Source organism: Rhopilema esculentum, chromosome 8 (genome assembly GCF_057945365.1).
Source record: "Rhopilema esculentum isolate cy_ngs chromosome 8, ASM5794536v1, whole genome shotgun sequence".
NCBI lineage: Eukaryota > Metazoa > Cnidaria > Scyphozoa > Rhizostomeae > Rhizostomatidae > Rhopilema > Rhopilema esculentum.
Window position 1 is genome coordinate 4935472 of NC_142822.1, and position 19293 is coordinate 4954764.

At 36.3% G+C, this 19293-nt stretch overlaps 2 protein-coding genes across 3 annotated transcripts; both read left to right on the forward strand.

Moving 5' to 3' along the window:
- Positions 1 to 1110: 1110 nt before the first annotated feature.
- Positions 1111 to 18491, forward strand: LOC135694905 (uncharacterized). Of its 2 annotated transcripts, none has more exons than XM_065213787.2 (18): positions 1111 to 1229; positions 3960 to 6228; positions 6675 to 6774; positions 7127 to 7297; positions 7507 to 7659; positions 8539 to 8592; positions 8701 to 8769; positions 9393 to 9466; positions 9922 to 10012; positions 10285 to 10382; positions 10747 to 10873; positions 11479 to 11561; positions 12175 to 12279; positions 12564 to 12711; positions 13533 to 13616; positions 14212 to 14374; positions 14854 to 15160; positions 15852 to 18491. In XM_065213787.2, the coding sequence occupies exons 2-18, from the start codon at positions 4021 to 4023 to the stop codon at positions 16008 to 16010; spliced, it is 4194 nt and encodes a 1397-aa protein (XP_065069859.2). In that variant the 5' UTR covers positions 1111 to 1229; positions 3960 to 4020; the 3' UTR covers positions 16011 to 18491. The 2 variants fall into 2 exon arrangements, with proteins under 2 accessions (XP_065069859.2, XP_065069860.2); XM_065213788.2 differs by having other exon boundaries at positions 14872 to 15160.
- A 190-nt stretch (positions 18492 to 18681) lies between these two features.
- Positions 18682 to 19289, forward strand: LOC148959826 (protein SPATA45 homolog). Its single transcript, XM_089109783.1, has 2 exons — positions 18682 to 18970; positions 19078 to 19289. The coding sequence occupies exons 1-2, from the start codon at positions 18772 to 18774 to the stop codon at positions 19098 to 19100; spliced, it is 222 nt and encodes a 73-aa protein (XP_088965909.1). The 5' UTR covers positions 18682 to 18771; the 3' UTR covers positions 19101 to 19289.
- Positions 19290 to 19293: the final 4 nt, after the last annotated feature.

The window sequence follows — 19293 nt, forward strand, 5'->3', positions numbered from 1 at the left end:
TGATAAAAAAAGTCACAAACATGTCATAACATCATTCATGACATCATAATTAAGAAACTCCTAAGAAAAAATGAGTATTGAAATTTCCAGAACATTCAGAAACTGGAGTACTCAACATCGACCTTTGTTTCTTATAAAAAAATGAGTGTATATATTAATTACCAATAAAAATGACGCTTATTTACAAAATGACACGTTTATTGCCATTTCTCCGAGAAAAGGCTGAATGTGTGTTACTCATTAGGAATGTAAATAGAAACCTTTTCGTCTTCCTTTTCCTAGTTCCACATGTTGCTTCTCATGAACACGATTCGGCTCCAAACACAAAGAGTTAGCTCGAGCAACAAAAAGAGCGGCCACGAAGAAAAATAGTCAAGCCTGTTTTATTTCTATATAAGCCGAATTATCACTCAAACGATTCCAACTCTACTTTCAAACCATCACCAAAAAACTACTCGCTATGAGCACACAACCTCTATTTATACTAATTATCATCACGTCAATTTACAAAAATAGCTATAGCGATTACATCATACTTACGAGACAACAATCGAACATTCTAGAAATTTCTACGCATATCAATCATAACATGCATAATGAATACAAAGCAATATCAGCGGGAGAACACACAAAACAAATCTCAAAAAAAAATACGCGCAATGTTTCATATCAAAAGTCCTGTTTGTTCGCATCACGTGTCTTCCGTAAATAAGGTCAAGGCAAGGCTCATTATCACACGAAAAAGAGACTCGCGCATGCGCAAGTGTGCAGTTTAAAAAGATAAAATATTATTCAACGTTCAATGTTGCCGAATATGTTGCATCTTATCCTTGAACTTAAACAAATTCGTAGTTGGAACGAAGCTTTTCAGTGTTTACCCCCATATCAGTAAAAACTCCATATGACGTCATAACTACGTCACAAAACCATTTTACATGCTGCCTCCAACTCTTAAAATACTTCTTATATCCATAAGAGCTTATATGCGAAGTTTCAGACTTTTAACACAATCTGCACAATCACAGTGATTTTTGTTACATATCTAACGCACTACTACTCATGCGCCGAATGTGCACAGTCGGCGCCGAGGTATGTCTGTTGGTGCGCATGTTCTGTTACTTTGCAGGAGCTTGACAACAACAACCCCACGGGAGGCGAACGCAATCAGAACAGTGATGAAATAACAGATGAAAGACACGAAGTCGTGAGAAGATTGCCAAAAGCTGATGGTAAGACAACATCTATCGGCAAAGCCTTTGCCTGGTGTTGTTATTGCATCTTATAAAAAACCCTGTCGCTCTCTAGACATATCACAGGGAGAAGTAGGCCCGACGAGTCAGCGCCAGTAATTGCGTGGGACTCGAAAGATAACGCATCTCGATGACTAATTATTTGTTAAAAGGAATGTGGTTAATGTGGGTCTTGATACTGTTGTAATTCGTTGTTAGCAAGAAAATCGGAATCTTATTAATAGGTTATAAGGAAATATTATTTTAAAATGAACTATTTTTTGTTTTGGTAACTGTTGACCTTGTTTGTTTTTATAATAATAATAATAATATGATATAATGAGGGATAAGGAGGCCATTGGCCTATCAAACCCTTTAGCGTTCGTTTTTAAGCGTAGGTTACGAGTGTCCTAATTTCTAGATCTCCCACACTACTTGCATACGATAACATTTTCGTGAGTGAAGCTAGTTTCATGTATAATCTGTGACCTGAAAGGAACATTTGTTAAAGAATTTGCTATCTAATGTTGCTAATATTTCACACATTATTTGTAGTGTTGAAATAATAGCTTTTTTGGCATATTATTTTGATAAACTTATACTGGATTTCTTGTGCTTCCAGCTGACCCACAGTATCAACAGAATCATATATATTCTACAGTAGTCGTACGAAAATGAGACAACCGCCGTGGTGCGGAGCGCCGTAATATAGGGCAGCGGTAATATGGAGAAGTGACTGTTGCCGTAAAATGGGGAAGTCCTCAGAAAAGGCTTTAAACGCGTGTTTTAGTCATTTTCCACTACATTTAACGATAGATCTTCAAGATAAAGTCTATCAAATGAAATATCTCCCAGAGTTTTATCGATTTACTCCTTAAAACTTTCAAAAAATCTATCTTCGACACTCTAGCTCATTTAGGCCCGTCTTTCTTTTGTTTCCTCCACGAATATGAGGTTCATCCGCGCGTCTAACTAACACATTCGCGCGAATATATGACTTCAGTGCAGTAAGATGGAGAAGTACTTTATAAAACACGTAAAACCTTTCAAAATAAAAGCAACAGTAGCAAATTTATTAGCCTGCCACATAATTACGATGCTTGTTGCAAAATTTTAACCAATATATGCGTCTTCCTTGTGTGTTTTGGTAATGGTACTCCCAGCGCCGTAATATGGGGCAGTCGGTTGCAACGCCCCCTGTTAGAATCCAAACTTGATTCATTTTACGCAAAATTTGTCAGAACACAGATTTCATTGCCATTCCATGCATGATATTGGCCAAAATCACTATATTTTCAATGGGAGAGTCACGTTCTCCCAGCGCCGTAATATGGGGCAGTCGGTTGCAACGCCCCCTGTTAGAATTCAAACTTGATTCATTTTGCGCAAAATTTGTCAGAACACAGATTTCATTGCCATTCCATGCATGATATTGGCCAAAATCACTATATTTTCAATGGGAGAGTCACGTTCTCCCAGCGCCGTAATATGGGGCAGTCGGTTGCAACGCCCCCTGTTAGAATCCAAACTTGGCAAACGTGAATCCAATGCTCCTTTACACCTGGGTGCTTGTTTGAAACCGTATTGATCATACTGATCATAAGCCCCGAAATGCTCTACCTGGTGGATTGGCTGATGAGCTAGCAAGGACTCAAAATTATAAAAGACAACATGTATGTATATGTTATATATAGCAGTAAAGTATATCTATACTGACACACGCCCCTTTCAAGTTGGGCACCCTATTCTAACAACAAACTGGATCCAAGATCTCCTATAGACACAAGATTTTGTGAGAGGGCCCAATGTGATCTGGTTGAGGTTGGTATTACACTGTTTTTTCTTAGTTTTGACAAGCTGTGCTTGTCCTTTTTTATGGTTTAAAACAAACATTTTGGCCAATATCATGCATGGAATGGCAATGAAATCTGTGTTTTGACAAATTTTGCGTAAAATGAATCAAGTTTGGATTCTAACAGGGGGCGTTGCAACCGACTGCCCCATATTACGGCGCTGGGAGTACCATTACCAAAACACACAAGGAAGACGCATATATTGGTTAAAATTTTGCAACAAGCATCGTAATTATGTGGCAGGCTAATAAATTTGCTACTGTTGCTTTTATTTTGAAAGGTTTTACGTGTTTTATAAAGTACTTCTCCATCTTACTGCACTGAAGTCATATATTCGCGCGAATGTGTTAGTTAGACGCGCGGATGAACCTCATATTCGTGGAGGAAACAAAAGAAAGACGGGCCTAAATGAGCTAGAGTGTCGAAGATAGATTTTTTGAAAGTTTTAAGGAGTAAATCGATAAAACTCTGGGAGATATTTCATTTGATAGACTTTATCTTGAAGATCTATCGTTAAATGTAGTGGAAAATGACTAAAACACGCGTTTAAAGCCTTTTCTGAGGACTTCCCCATTTTACGGCAACAGTCACTTCTCCATATTACCGCTGCCCTATATTACGGCGCTCCGCACCACCCGACCTCAAATGAGATGCATTTGCTTGCAGGTCAAACTTCTCTGATCGCTGGTCAGCTGATAGGGTGATGTTGCTCATAACTATGTGAAGCCAAAATCATTCATGTGTTTCCTGTATCATAAAACTTTCTGTATCATTTAGCTTTCTTAAATTCACATTTACATAAACTGACAAAATATAAATACATGCAACTGAAATCAATTTTCTACTGTATTAAAGTTACTTTTTTGTTTAATTGCAGGGTTGACAGCAAAGCTAGTTCTAGCCACTAGTTTTCAGAACCTATCTTGTTAAAGTTCAAAATGGTAGATAGAGGTGAAGATGAATTTGACGAGTCACTCTTAAATCAGCCATGGGACCCTATTAGTTATTTTGATGAAGAAGAAGGCACACAAGAAGAAAATGTGCAGAATGTATCTGGATCAGATGGAAATAGTCAGCTGTCTGGATTATTTGAGATCAACCTTAGGTCAGTTGAAAAAGACATTAAGCGAATAGTGATACGAAAGCAAGAAAGTGTTGATATTCAAAATCCAGTCTTTGATCAAAAAGAAGATGCTGAAGAGCCATGTGACACTATTGATAAATTTATAACTTATCAAGACAATGAAGATCACTTAAAGGCAGTTGATAATACTGTCTTGATTAATCAAAGGAACATTGACAGTGATATGAAAAGATTTGCACATTTTAAACAAAACTCACTGCAAGAGAGCCATGAAAATGATGATATAACCCAAGACCCAAGTGAAGGAATAGAGGACTTACTTGAGCTATTACCAGATGCAGTTCAAAGTGAACCAACTAGTCAGAATGTTACGCTACATGAAGAATTTGATGATTTCAACAGACCATCCGATCAATACTTAGGAAATGAAGAATTAGACATTGATGCTATACTTCCAGATGCAGTTACGGAAGAACCAAATGAACTTAGGGAGATGCAGCCTAATGACAATACATATGATTTTGAGTCAATTCCATACAATGCAAGTAATATATTGATTGATTTAGGTAGCAAAACTGATGAAAATGAAACAACCAATGATCAAAAGATATTTGACTCAGGGGAATTTAAGATGCTAGCATCAGGAACTGGGAGTTCAAGTGGATCTGTAGATAGTATTGATAATGTTCTCCAGGCTGCAGAGGAAATTGTTTCTGACTTTAGCAACAAGGAAGGCTCAAGAGAATATAGTACTGAATACCAATGTAATGAGATACAGCCACAAGATCACCCAGAGAATGATAATAAGGTACAACATCAAAGTAATAGTAATGATAACATAGTAGCAGGAACCTCGGGTCTTGATTATCAATCTATAAGTGAAACAAAAGGAGATGGACCAGATATAATTCAAATAACAGAGAAGACCTTTGTTCCTGTTGATCTGCTTGAAAATTCAGAATCTGGTTCTAGCAGAGTTGAAACACTGGATACATCTGTCAATTCACTGCACGATGAGCTGCTTAGAAGCTCCCCAAATTTTGATCTACAAGAACCACATTTTGGAACTCCTCAAGCCACATCTTCGTATTTGCCAGATACACACAGCTGCCTTGAAGGGACAAATGTACCACAAAGAGGCAATCAAGTTGATCAAGCTATAGCAAGTGGAAGCTCTGTTAAAAGAAGGAAGAAATCTAAAAAGTCAAAGCAAAAGTATCTTGTTGAGCTTGTTAAAAATGACAGTGAGGATTGTTCAAGTACTGATTCAGAGAATGAAATGTTGCCAGAAAGGCATAGGGACCAGCTATCCCAGAGTTTGGAAGAACAAAGTTTTAAATCTGATTTGGAGAAGCATTCATACATTGTAACAGAAGAAGTGAAAAATTTGGAATCAGTGCCCCATGATGATCACAAAGTCACTGATGCATCCTTTAGTGAGCTTCCATCTACAGAGATTCCTGAAAACCCACAAACCTCTAACAACATAATCACCTCGCTTGAACCAGGGCACCAAGTTCTAGAAATGACTGAGAATGAAAGTCAAAAGACTGATTTACCCTTGCCTGGAAATAATGAACTGAGTGAAGAGGCTAGAAGAATCTCAGAACTTTTAGCAGATGAAATATTGAATGAAGAAACAAACAATGTGTCTGGACTGCAGCATCCTGTGTTTTCTCCAGGAGATGGTGGCCTTCATGAAGAGGCAGATATTACAATTGATTCAAATGAAGCATCATCTAGCATAGGAAACTCAGAAAATCATGAAAGTCAGCTTGAGGGGGCTACAGCTGCTAACTTTGGGACAAGGTCTGGGTCAACATCTGACAGTGAAGAACTTGAAGATTTCATAAATCAGCAATTGAGTGACGGGTCGGCAGGAGTTTCTGTTGGAGTTCCTGATGCAGAAGGAGACAGAGAACTGCCTCCAGTGCCAGAAGAAATCCAACTGGGATGGTTTGCTCCCAAGTGGGTGCCAGACAAAGATGCAAAAGGTTGTATGAACTGTGGCCTTAAGTTTACTGTTGTGAAGAGGAGGCACCACTGCAGAGCCTGTGGGAAAGTAAGAATTGTTGGTGTTATCTTTTTGCTAAGAACTTTTTGAAGGGTAGATTCGTTTATAAATCAATATTTTACCATTAGCAAGCTACCTCTGAATCAATTTGAAGAAAGGGATGATTGTCCTCTAAGTATTTAGATAATGGTAAGCTAGAGACTTTTAACATTTAATCTTTGAAGTAAATCTCAAGGAAATACATTCAACATAAAAAAATCAAACTTCACTCACTTTCTTTCTCACTTTCATTTGTGTGCCAGTTTGTCATGTTTTTTAAGATTGTTCAGTTATATAGCTTAAAAAATATCACATGGACTCTTGACGTCTTTACCACACTTGTTAGCCTTGTTTGTCATACAAGAAGGCCTGCTCTTTCTCTGATTACATTGAATTTTCTCAACTAACAATGCTCATTGACACTTCTACAGTTAAACGTTTCTACCAAATTTCAGGTTCTTTGCTCCAACTGCTGCAATATGAAGGCAGACTTAGCCTATCTTGGTTACAAATCAAGCAGGGTTTGCCAAGCATGCTATGAAATCCTTAGCAAGGGTACTATATAATATTTTTATAACTATCTTATCATAAATCTTAATTTGATTGTTAAATAAAAGAATATTGCAATTTATTTCTATTGTCTAATGGAGGCATATTGTCAAATTTGAATTCAGCAGCCACATATGAAAATTATTGTTAAATCTGAATTGGTGGAAAATGTTTGATAAAAAGTAAAAAACTGTTTTATCAGACTTTGTTTATTCATCTCTCTATAATCTATAGAATCTCTTCCTCTTTCACTTAGAGTTGTCTGTGGCATGCCAATGCTCTTTCATACTGAAGAAAACAGAGAGGCTGATTGTGAATTATAATTATTTATTCTAATAGTAGAATTTTTATTTTACAGCCCAGTCTTTGTCTCCACTTCCATTAATGTCAGTGAGCCAGGATGTACCAGGGAGAGGCCACACAATTGCACTAAATGAATCTGAGCCTACCACACCAGTTGCTGCTGATACACCACCTCAGTATATGCCTGAAAGTCCACCTGAATACTCAGTTCTGCCAGGGAGTGCAGGTACTAAATCAACATTAAAGTTTCTCAGCTTTTGTTATTAGTGATAAATGTCAATTGAAGTCATAGATCTTTTTGTTTCGGAGCCTGTAAACTTAGTGGTAAATGAGATTTATAACACTTCACCACTGCCTTCAATAAAAAACTTGGATCAATTTTAAGGAATAAGAAGGAGCTCTAATTTGAAATCAATGTTGCAATTTTCTTTTCAGTTCAAAGTGGGCCTCCAAACCCGCCAAGTTACTTTGCATCATCAGCTCGGGGATCTGGGTTCCGCTCTAGAACCGAATCAGATCGAAGTGTCGTCATTATGTTTAACAGCTCCCAAACAGATCTACCGCCAATTCTTCGCATTGAAAATGAAGGTATGTAGCTTTATAAAAAAGTGCTTGGAATTCTCTCTAGCAAAGAGCGAGCATCAGTTCAAATTTTGAAATTTAATCTTAGTTGATTTTTCGATGATGTTGGTATAACTAAAGTGTTTTGAAAAGCACTTGTAATATTTTAAATTAGTATTGACCTATCTAAAGTGTTTTGAAAAGCTTTTGTAAGATTGTAAATTAGTATTGACCTATTGAGCAAAGAATAATGATTAACATATCTCAATAACTAATCAATCTTTGTTTTCAAGAATAAATAGAAAAACAGTCTTGCCGTAAAACGATTCTTCTACCGCGCTCTCCCTCAGTAGTTTATATAAGTTCCGGTAAAGGGAGTCCCTTTTCTTTAGCTGATTTGTAAGAATTCCCCAGTTTGTATGTATATATATATATATTAGATACCGCTACTGGTAATGTCGTTTGACCGTTTCGACTTACTTTACGTCATCCTAGCTTGCTCAATCCCATTTCCAGAGTTCCAATTTATGATTTTAGGCAATTCATTGTGATGCCCTCAGGAATAGCAGCGCTCGGCAGAATCAACTTCGTATTTCGTCTAAATTCGATGGGATAATTTTAGGGGAGTGGTAATATTTTGGCATGGTGATGTTGCCTTTACGTAACCAAAAGTTAATCATGGACGTGGCCTAAATTTCTAAATCTCCCTCAGGAGCCTAGTGGCTGGCGCCTCAACTGACTCTTACAGCAGCCCTATAATTAAGTGGTTTCATGCCCTTAGATAAACTCCCGTTTGGTAATTTCACACAAGCGGGAATGAAATTCTTCGATACTGGATGCATTCTTAATTAGTTTTCGTAACCGAAATAAGTTATTACTGATCTGTAAATTCTTGATTTTTTGCAGTTGTGAAGATCATTAACAATCCTAATCTCAAAAGCTTGTTCCATCAAATGAAAGGTATAAATATTTTCGAAATTTCCTTTGCAATTTGAATCATTTGTTGTAATCAAATTTGATAACTTTCATGCATGTCCTAACCTGCGGCTTGATATTTTTCATTTGCAGATAAAAGTGCGGACCCTGTTGCATTTTTGGTTAACAAAAATTTGGTGGTCAAATTAAAAGTTGTTTTACGTAAGTAGATTAAACGATTTGTGCGCATTTTCCTTTTTATAAATTGAAACTGGGCTCAAGATTTAAACCGAAATTTACTTTCTTTACAAATAAAAATACAGCTAGCTGGACGACCTCAGAGAAACTAGATACTATGGTCTTGAAAGAAGGGCAGTTATCCTCTCTCTCGATTTATTTAGGGGAGTTAAAGGACAGGAGCTAGCAACTGGGGATGAAATAGACTGTTAATTGCATTGCCCGTAGATATAAACAAAGGCTGCCCCCCATGGGCCTTCTAGAACTCTGGCATACCTAATTGCTTCCATTTTCTGTTTGCCTGTATGTGTTTGCATTAATGGGGATTAGTTTCAACCAGTCTGATGCACAGACAGTGATGTACACGCTTTCGTGTGTATAACATGTTTGTAAGATAAATATTTTATTTTATATTTATTTACATTTTATATGTATAATTTCACAAAAGGAATAGTACTGTTGTTGATATTCTTTTGCATGTCTGCCATGGATTGAAATGGAAATTTTATGATAGAGTCACCATGTTGGATATAAATTACGTTTGATTTTCTACTGATTACATAGTATCAATCATAGAATTCTTTGAAACTATTACCATTTGCTAACAGTTGACTGCTGCATTGGAAAGGAATTCTGGTGTTTTTCTTCCGATGGAATGGGAGCCTCAAATCAAGAAGAAGTCGTACGTTGAGATATTCTCTTTAGTTCGCAGTTTCTGAGCAAAATTATATATATATCGAGAATATAAATTATATTATATATTATGGAAAGAAAATGTTTTAGGATTTATCTATCTATCCATAAACTAATTTTGAAAATAGATTGTTTGGCTTTTTCATGAAAGCGATCCCTGTGCCTACTGTATTTTTATTATTTGCGTAATTTAAAGGGAGTAGTTTTTGTCTCCTCTAGCATAATCTTAAACACATGTGCGATATTGATGTTTCATGATATTTGAGAAAGCTTCGTCAAGTCGCTCACAACTTTTGATATGAGCCCGAAAATAATAGCCAGTGATTTAAATAGATGTTAGTTACACAAGATGTAATATGTCATACCCAAAAAGCTAACTTAATTTAGATATTTCTTTCCTTTCTTTTTTTACACATATTTTACATTACATTACGTTATTTTCAGGTGTTTGTTTTGGAATACAAAGGCGATGACCCGCGTCTTCTAAAATGTGTTTTCCAACAATTTAATTTAATCTTTGAAAGAGCTAAACATGGTCAGTGACTACTTTGACTGATAATTATTCCTTTTCATACATGAAACCTCATTTAATGAATTTTCAATGTCATTGTTTGATTTTATTGCGTTTTTTAGATTATCATTGCTCCAACCTCTCTTTATTCTTTAAAATGATACCTCTTGCTTGTTTTATGATGAAACTGAAACCTATGGAGCATGCAACTTCAAAGCTCGTATGTAGGGAATGACATCATAACAAGCAATGCTGCAACTTAGGATTGTACTAATTGGATTTTTTCTCTATTCTAGGAGAGCCTATAGCAGATTTTGGATACATTTCTGTGGACGAGTACATGCAAAACAACCATAAATATGTTGGAATGATTTTATTCAAACCCAACGTACAGGTGAATCTTGTTTATATACATATTCCCCAAATGTTTTTTGTTACTTAATTTCTTCAATGCCATATAATTTTTCGTTTGTAGATCTTGATGTAATAAATATCCTGTTGGCTACAATTGTAATGGTTGGACCAAGTGAATGCTTTGACCCAGAAGTCACGAAACGTAGCTTGGCGTCTCTCATCAAACCAATCACCAATCCTAATGTTTTTGCTGATTACCTTCAATTTTAGAGTCCAACTCAATTTTTTCTGACTTTAGTTGTTGAAATCTGACAATATCTCGAGACACCGCCTTTTTTTCACATCAGAGGTTCATTAGTCCATTCTTGCTCACTCTAATATTCATATGAATTAATTTGTTTCAGTGTGTGAAAAATCTGATGGTACCTTGCCACCCTTATATGTTTGGTATTTGGATCCAAGAGTCAGAAGTTCCGTGGGCCAAGAACTTGCCTTTGCGACTTCTTATAAGGCTTGGTGCAGAGTTCAAAAGTAAGAATACAATTTACCAAGACTATTACCACAAGAACAATCTTTGTTTTAGGATTAAGTGGTGCAATTCGAATTTTAACGTTGGTTGATGCTCGGAAAAATTCGTAAAGAAATGCAAGGAACAAAATGATGCTCTTTAGTTTCAAAGTCTTGTTTCTGTCCTTCAATGAGCATCGTGTCTTAGAAGCTAAAATTGTAATTATTTCTTCAAGTTATGTTCAAATTTGCTGCTCATTCGTGCAATGAAATTGTGGTCAGATTCAATTTGACAAAACTTTAAAGGAGCATTCACAACATGACATATCTCCTTTATTGCTGGTTTAGAATCTACATATCGGGCGACCTTGTACGAAAGAAAACTTTTCTTCTTTCAAAAAGAATTTTATATAATTGATTTGAGTTTGCATTTTTAAACACGTATCCTATAAACGAAGGGATTGACCAACGTGCTGATTGCCACATACAGAGTGATTTAAACACGTTTAATTTGTTTCTTGTTTTTATTACAATTTTGCCTCGATATTTTATGTTTTGCCTTCGCCTGCTTTGTGACATCGGAATTACCACATTCAGAAAAGCATCATCGTTTCCGTGTTTCTTTTTAGGTTACCCCTACCCTTTCTTCAATCACACAGAAAGAGAGCCAGTTTTCCATACTGTCGGCCGCACAATTATCGGCTTATTAGCGGTATGTGGGTTTTCTGAAGCAATATGTTTTCTCGATATTTACAATTTCAAAATATGTATTTTGTTTGAGGACGTAATAGTTACTTTCTTTAGTCATGGTAAATATCGCTTTACATGTTTCTATACTACCTGGGGTTTTGAATGAAGCACTAGCGATTAAGTGATTATTAGCGATCAGGAGTGATGACTCCTCCGATTGAACTGATTACCAAGGAGACATAACAGCTTGATGATAGAATTTAATTATTTATCCAGGAGCTTGACTTATAGAGCCTAACAGGAGAGATAAAAAGTAAAGTAATATGAAATAATGCATGTGATTTAGTGTCAAGTTTTTTTTTGAAAATAATATAAGCATATTTAGAAAAATTTGAAGGAGCTGAAAATAATTAGGGTCTGAACATTTTTTTCAATTATTGGTGCAGTTTTATTCTCTCAATTCTTATCTCGTCAAATATTGTATGAAGAGGAGTTGTAGTTGCAATATCACTGTTAAAGGTATTCAATTCCATGATCTAACTTGTTATGGCAAAAAAACTCTGTAAATGTAGCTTAAACTGCTCACAGAGAAACGTTTTACTGCAGATTTAGAAGATAATTTCTATTCATTTCAGGATTTTCGAAGTTTCCAATATACATTGCCAAGAATTTCTGGTCTGCTAGTATCGATAACGAAGAAAGATACCTCTATAAAATTTCCACAAACCCGATATGATGAGGTAAGGATTGCTGCATTTGACCCTTCGTAGCTTTTGTAAAGTTCCTTATCATTAACTAGATCTCATCATACAATCTGTAATGAAAGGTCTTATATTTTTAGAGAAAGAAGTTGATTTGTGATTATACGAGTTTCTCGGATACATTGATTATTGCAGAAGTGAAATTTAAAAGTTGTTACATGTAGGTTATGACATAAAAACTTTAGTTTATTGAAAACAATTATGGTAATTGCCAATCCTTGTCTTGTTTTTTACTTAAAAAATTCTTTGGTTTATTTTTTCAGGTATTAAAAGTTTTGAATACATCAGAAGAGAACGTGATGGCCTTTTGTGGAAATTTCAATCGCAAGGCAGACAGCCATCTTGTGTGTGTTGAGACTGATGGTACCCACAGTACGCAGACGATTAGTTGTCGAACTAGCAACAAGAAATGTAAGACTCTGTTTGAGTAAGCCTATTTTTATGAATTGGAGAACCTACTTCTAGGGTTTTGTATCTTGATGTTTACATTTAACGTTCGGCTTTGGTACGCAGTATGCAAGTATTTGTAAATGAAACGAAAGTATTTGTAAATGCTAAAACATGAAAATTTTCTTTTGAATGCACTCTATGATTTTCTATAATTTCTCGAGACATCGAATGGCTCATTGGTTAGGGTCGTGGACTACAGACCTAAGGGTGTTGGATTCAAGTCCCTTAGTCCCTGACATGACCGAACTTTTACCCAGAGTGAGGAGAGTCGCCAGCTCTCTATATTTCCAGACGTAGGAATAAATAGGCGTGGTCACATCGAAAGAATGGACAAGGCAACTGCTCGCTAAGCAAATCTTCTAAGTGTCCTGAAAAGTGCCTTCGGGTGCTAGGTAGAAGCAAAAAAACAATTAAAAATAAATACCATTTAATTTTTTCTCAACAGGTTCTTTCCAGACTTTTGTATCTTAAACCTCAAAAGTTGCAGTTTGAACTGATTGATTGTTTCGAAATCTGGAGTAGAATTTTGCGAGAACGTCTTTTTCTTTCAGATAGTTCATCACTTGTCGATTTGTCAATTTTAGATTGAAATTAAGGATTGGAGAGATTAAAGAGAAATAGGAGCACAGACACCGGACGATAGCTCCTTAGTTTTTAGCTACAGTTTCGAAGACTGGACCAAAGCCCTTTCTATTTATTGGCACCAAGCTTTTGTAAACAGACTGAGAAGCATCTTAAATGTTCCCCTTATAGTTGTTAATAATATGTATTATTTTTCACAGTGACTGGCTGTAGCTTTGTTGTCTTCAGTGCTGCATTGAAAACAAGTCCATCGGGAATGCAGGCAAAAACGAGCATTGTTGAAGGTACCTTCTTTATCACCGCAGTCGTCTTTTTCCATGAGCTTTTAACCTGTTTTCATTTCAATTTTATTTTCACTGGTGTAAAATTAATAATTGGTTGGCATAGACAAGTCATAAGCTTTATAGCCGACCAGAGATGACGATGAGTGATGCAAACTGTTTTGTTTATATCAACAATTCGCTGCGGGAACACACTGCCTTAAATTTCAATATTCATTAAAGTTCTCATTACCAAGTTTTTATACTCGGGTACCAAGATTTATTTCGCTTTTTCGTTATCATTGCAACTTTGTGACATATTGTAAAACTGGATTGTATTGTTTCGGATCTTCTGCAAGTTGTAAATACAATTTCTCATTAACAGTAAAAGTTTATATCCCTGCTAGCACCCATTTAGAGTTTTCGGTCTAAATTCATTGAGAGTTGGTCCCATTGGAAGTCACGCCCTCCCCTTAGACTCCCTTTTTACTTGTGTCACTGGCAACCACTTTTTGATGCCTATACTTCAGATATAGTTAAAAATGAAGTTTATCTTACGCCGCTTATAAAGCTGAATATAGTTTGCTACCTTTGTTGATTTTCCTGTTGTATTTTATAGACGGAATAATGGTGCAGGTTACTTCTGATACTATGAAAAAGATTCGCACTGCACTGAAGGAGATGCAGGATCTGGTAACACCGGCAGGCGAGGCTGTTGAAGGATCGTCCGAAGTAACCAAACTGAAAATATCCTGGGGTGCAAGTGATGATTCAAGCACCAGGTTCGTTTTTTAAAAAATGACATGGTTAAAGCTATTTAGCTGATTTTGTATGTGAAAGTACATTGGAGCATAGCAAAGTGAAGAAGATTAATTTCAGAACTTCCGGTTGTTGTAACTTGTTGTAGCCGATTTGCATTTATTTCATTTTTAAAGGGTGACATCCCATAGAAAGTTGTACCGTTGAAATATTATTCAGTTTCTTAATATATCTTTCGAATCATCAATCTCGTTAAATGCAAGTAAAGTATAAACTGTACATAACAGATAATATTTAAGTAATTCAGAACTCTACTTGCCTTGGAAATCTTCTACCGCCTGTATGCATTTTTCCCATTATCTCTTTATTGTAGTTTTTGAGTTGCTGAAAAGAGACTCTTCATTTATTAGCAGGGAAAAGGTTATCGCTGACGTTAAATGAATACATGCATTTTGATAGTAGGCATACTTGGCAGTTCTGTACTCTGTATGTAACTTTTTAGACCTGTTTATTCATCAAGGACTACCAGCCCAATCGATGGCAGCCCATTTGATGGATTAACAAACATGAGAATACGGCATAGCTATGACTTTACTGTGAGCACATCTCCAGCTAAAATTCACTGGCAAGAGGTATACTTCTTGCCGAATGACGGAGACACTGTTGGAAGGTTATCTGCGAAGGAGCTAAGTCAGATGACGTCGTCGGTAGCAAAGGCGTGTATGAATGCACTGTCACCGCATTTGAGCACCTTAGTTGCGCTGGAGATGACGAAGATTGGTTTGCGCATGATCCTAGACTCGGATACGGTGAGTGACCTTGCTACTGATTAGACTCAGATTCTCATTAGAAATTATATGTTTCTCATATACATATAATATAGATTTATCAGTTGAAACGTCAAGAGGGAATATACTGTGTTTACCTTTACCATTCATAGTGGGAAAAGGCAAATGATCATCTGGTCCTCCCTTATATAATAAAAGTAAACACGAAGAATGAAGAAAACAAGAAAATATTGCTTCGTCATTCTACCTTAGTACTAGCTGAGGATGTACTACCTTTCATTCCATTAGCTAGCTTCCATACTGGACATACCAAACACCGTAAAGAAAAATGCTAGACCTATAGTTTCGGACAATGCAAGTTTTTCTTCAAGGGGGCAAGTTATGTAGGACAAGAGTAGATTATGGATATTCTTGGGAAATTCATCGGTTTTGCCTGGTACATTTGCCCTGATAGCTGTACTTCTTGTTGCTTATTTGTAGATCAAATGATTGTCATGTGGTGCTTTTGACAAATATTTTAATTTTTTTTTTTGGGGGGGGGTGGTAAATGTTGGACCATACTGCATGCTACCGGACACGTTTTTACGTCCTTTCTCAACAGTTTTTTCCAAGATTTCAATCCCCCTTACTAGTTAACTTTAATGTCGCAACTGACCATTTAATTGAGTTTTCTAATTCACTAACAAGGAACGCTGCTTTTTCTGTTACGTAGGTCGAGTATCGCATTGGAGCTAACAAAGAACAGATGCCTCAAGAGCTCACAGGCGACCTGGACGACAAACTCATTCCCGTCATTCATAGCGTCATGAAAACTGTGTCGCATCGAAGGGTGTCAGCAGAATTGATTTTTCAAATAACGCGAATCGTTTGAATCGATTTGTAAATGTCTGATTTATATATTTATGATTTCAAATTGTAATGCATTCTTAAGTAACATTTTCCATTATCTATATAGCGTTCATAATGATCACCATACTGTTGATAGAATGTTTGTAATCAATTATGTAAACGCTTGCTTCTTCTTGAGTATAATGGATTTAAATACTTCTCAGTTGGATGTTGTTTCTTTTCATTGGTTTTTTATACTAAATGCTTAGAAATTTTTACGAACTTTGAGTCAAGAAATAAAGAACTAAGGGCTAAGTTTTTCAGAAACAATTGTAGGCAGTGAAGGCTCGATTGACTTTTGAGAAAAAAATATAGTAAATTGTTAGCCATAAAATTCCCATGAAAGGAAAAATTAACTTATATTTGAGCTCTCACTGGTTGCCTTTAAGAGTCTTGGCCGTCCCTATGTCACGAGTATCTACGTCACCAATAGCATACAAATCTTATTGGACAGACTATTACTCCATTTCCTGCTTTTGATGACATAGGAATTTAGAGATATTTCCGAATCTTAATATTGTCATTCTTCCGAAGAAGATAATCACCTATCCACATGACATTACGTAAGAAAGGGGTGCTAAAATTGACGCTTTTTATAAAGCATTTCAAGTTTTCCACAAACACACCAATTCAACTTGCGTCCTCATTTTGGAAATTACCCCAAACTTCATTGTACGGCTTTTTTGAGCTCAGATTCGGTTTTAACATCAATTTTTCATATCGTTTTTGCTTGTATTCAGATTTTATCGGAGAAATGAAGTTCGAAAACTTGTAAGGGATTTGACCGCAAAAATCGTTCCGGGTGAAACTTTACCTCCCTCGTCGAAAACAAGGTCAAATCCCTTATAAAATTTTTATACAATTAATATCGTGAGAAATAACATAATGAAAACTTCCAGGTATCCTAAAAGTCTTGCTCTTCATCCAAATATGGAGTCAAAAATCTCTTAAAAAAATATTGAAGAATTTTTCAAAATGAGGCTGGAAGTTGAGTTGATGCATTTCAAGGGTATTGTACTTGATCGATGTTTATATAATCTTATAATTTCCGACTGCCTCTTACAGTCTTTAATGACATAGCTAGCTTGGGGCTTCTTCTAGTAGAGTTCCTATCGCAGGAAATCAGGATGCATAATGTGTTTTGCGTATTCAGGGGACCAGTTTAGACGATTGTTAACCAATGTAAAGTTAAATTGAAATTCGTCTTTTCGTCATTATTTGTAGAAGAGTTACTGGCCGTTGAATCTATTTCTGTGATGTCAGTTCAGATAGTGCCTCGGTGATTTGACAATACCAATTTGAATCCAAATAGATAAACACAGTGACAATTCAATCTATTTACAGGTGTAGATGGCATTATATGGGCCTTCCAACTAGTAAGTCTACTGTCCGTTCAACTTTCAAATGTTTCTGTCACCTTTCCAGTGCAGCAAAAAATTAGCATATTAGCAAAGTGCTACTTTTATATGAAATGGGCATGTTATTCTAGACAGTGTAAATGCCAAACACTCTTTTTCATAAGAACCAGTAAATCTAAGTTTAGGTGGACTGTTCCTAATTTCTTCGAAAATCTAAGGCTGGATTATTCTTAGATAAATGTAAGCAGTGCGATTGCTAGCTTTTTCGCTCTAAGGAGGTGTTCAGGCCTCATTTGCCAACAAAGTGAGTGAGACAGCCTTCATTTGCCGTCAACTTCGAATATTCGCCGAAAAAGCACCCAAACATGGTTAAAAATCTTCGTTTATGAGACAAAACGTTGTACCAAATTGCAGTCGCACAGCCTCAGCTTCTTTATTCAATTTAATGGCCGCCGGGTCATTACGTTTGTCGTAGCTTTTCGAGAACATTAGAATAGAGTATGGAAAATTTTGAGTCAAATAATTTGAAATTTAGTTTGAACTGGCCACGAGTTTTCCAAGACTTGGCATCGTGTAACAATTGACACGATTCGCGATCTTTTCAATGCATGAGCTGTTTTGTTTTTTCTTACTGAAAGTTCACCAGACCTCAAAATCTTTGTATATTTGTCCCCTTCCTTGCTCGCGTCGAGGCATAATTTAACTTTATCAAGTAAATACAGGGTTCAAGTTTTCCATTCAATGAAGATGGGGAACTCTTATTTTATCCTTAATTTATGAGCCTGCTTCACTTGAAAATTATGCTGCCTTTCGTATTTTCATGCAAAAACATCTTTATGCAATACCCCTTAAAACAATACACGAAGTACAGAAAATGTCAGGCTTTTATTGACATTAGCAAACAGCGATGGTTCAAAAACTGGCAATTGTTTTTACAAACAAATTTAATGGCAAAGAACAGTGGCTGCCTTAAAACCCTGGAAAACCTCTTGGAAAGGTATGATAATATATTTAAGTAATTTCTATTTACCTTTAGGTAGCTGCTGAAAGGCTCTAAAGCTGCCAAGCGATGTGTCAAATGCTATAATTCAAGCCTCCAGCCAGATGCCATGTTGAAAAAAGTTAGGCCATTCATGAACAAAGTCCTAAGTTTACGGAGAGTTAGAAAGGTTCCGCTGGGAATTCTTTAGGCAAGAATGCGCTGTTTCGTTTTCTAAAACCGTGAGTTCCCAGAAGGATTCTGATGAGAGGCACCCCATCCATTCCGAGGTCACTAATAATGCGTTGTCGTTGGAAACGACTCTATATCTATAAACAAGAAACCGAACATCACACGGCCTACATTCTATCACACGTGTTAAAACTTAAAAACATCGATAAGCCACTATGAATATCGAATCTTGGTGTACAGTTGAGCAGATGCCAAAGCAAGACTGGCAAAGAGCCCAGAGAAGTCACAACGAAAAGGCATTGAAAAGTAACGTTTTAAAGACGAACTCGAAGGCTTTGCAGGAGGACAGGTTCAGTGCAGTAACAAAAGTTCAAGATACGAAACATAGAGAGCGGAGGCATTTTCCCGAGAAACGTAAATATCTTTACTATTATTTTAAAGCCTGTCTAGATAATTTTCAAATATTTGGTTGTCTGTCTTGCAAGAAATCTTTCTAACAATGAATTTCTTTCTTTCAACAGATGAACATGCGTTCAGACTGTGAGAATTATTGGCCTGAACAAGAATTATGGGACAAGCATTGGTTTTGACATAACAGTGAAGCCGTACAACAACATGGAAACTGTAAAATGAACGCCGAAGAAAAACTGGTATTCTTCCTTGGTGTGATTGTATTAAGTTTTACAATAAGATAGCCATAACATTGAAAGTTTTGAAATCAACACCAGAGTAATTGA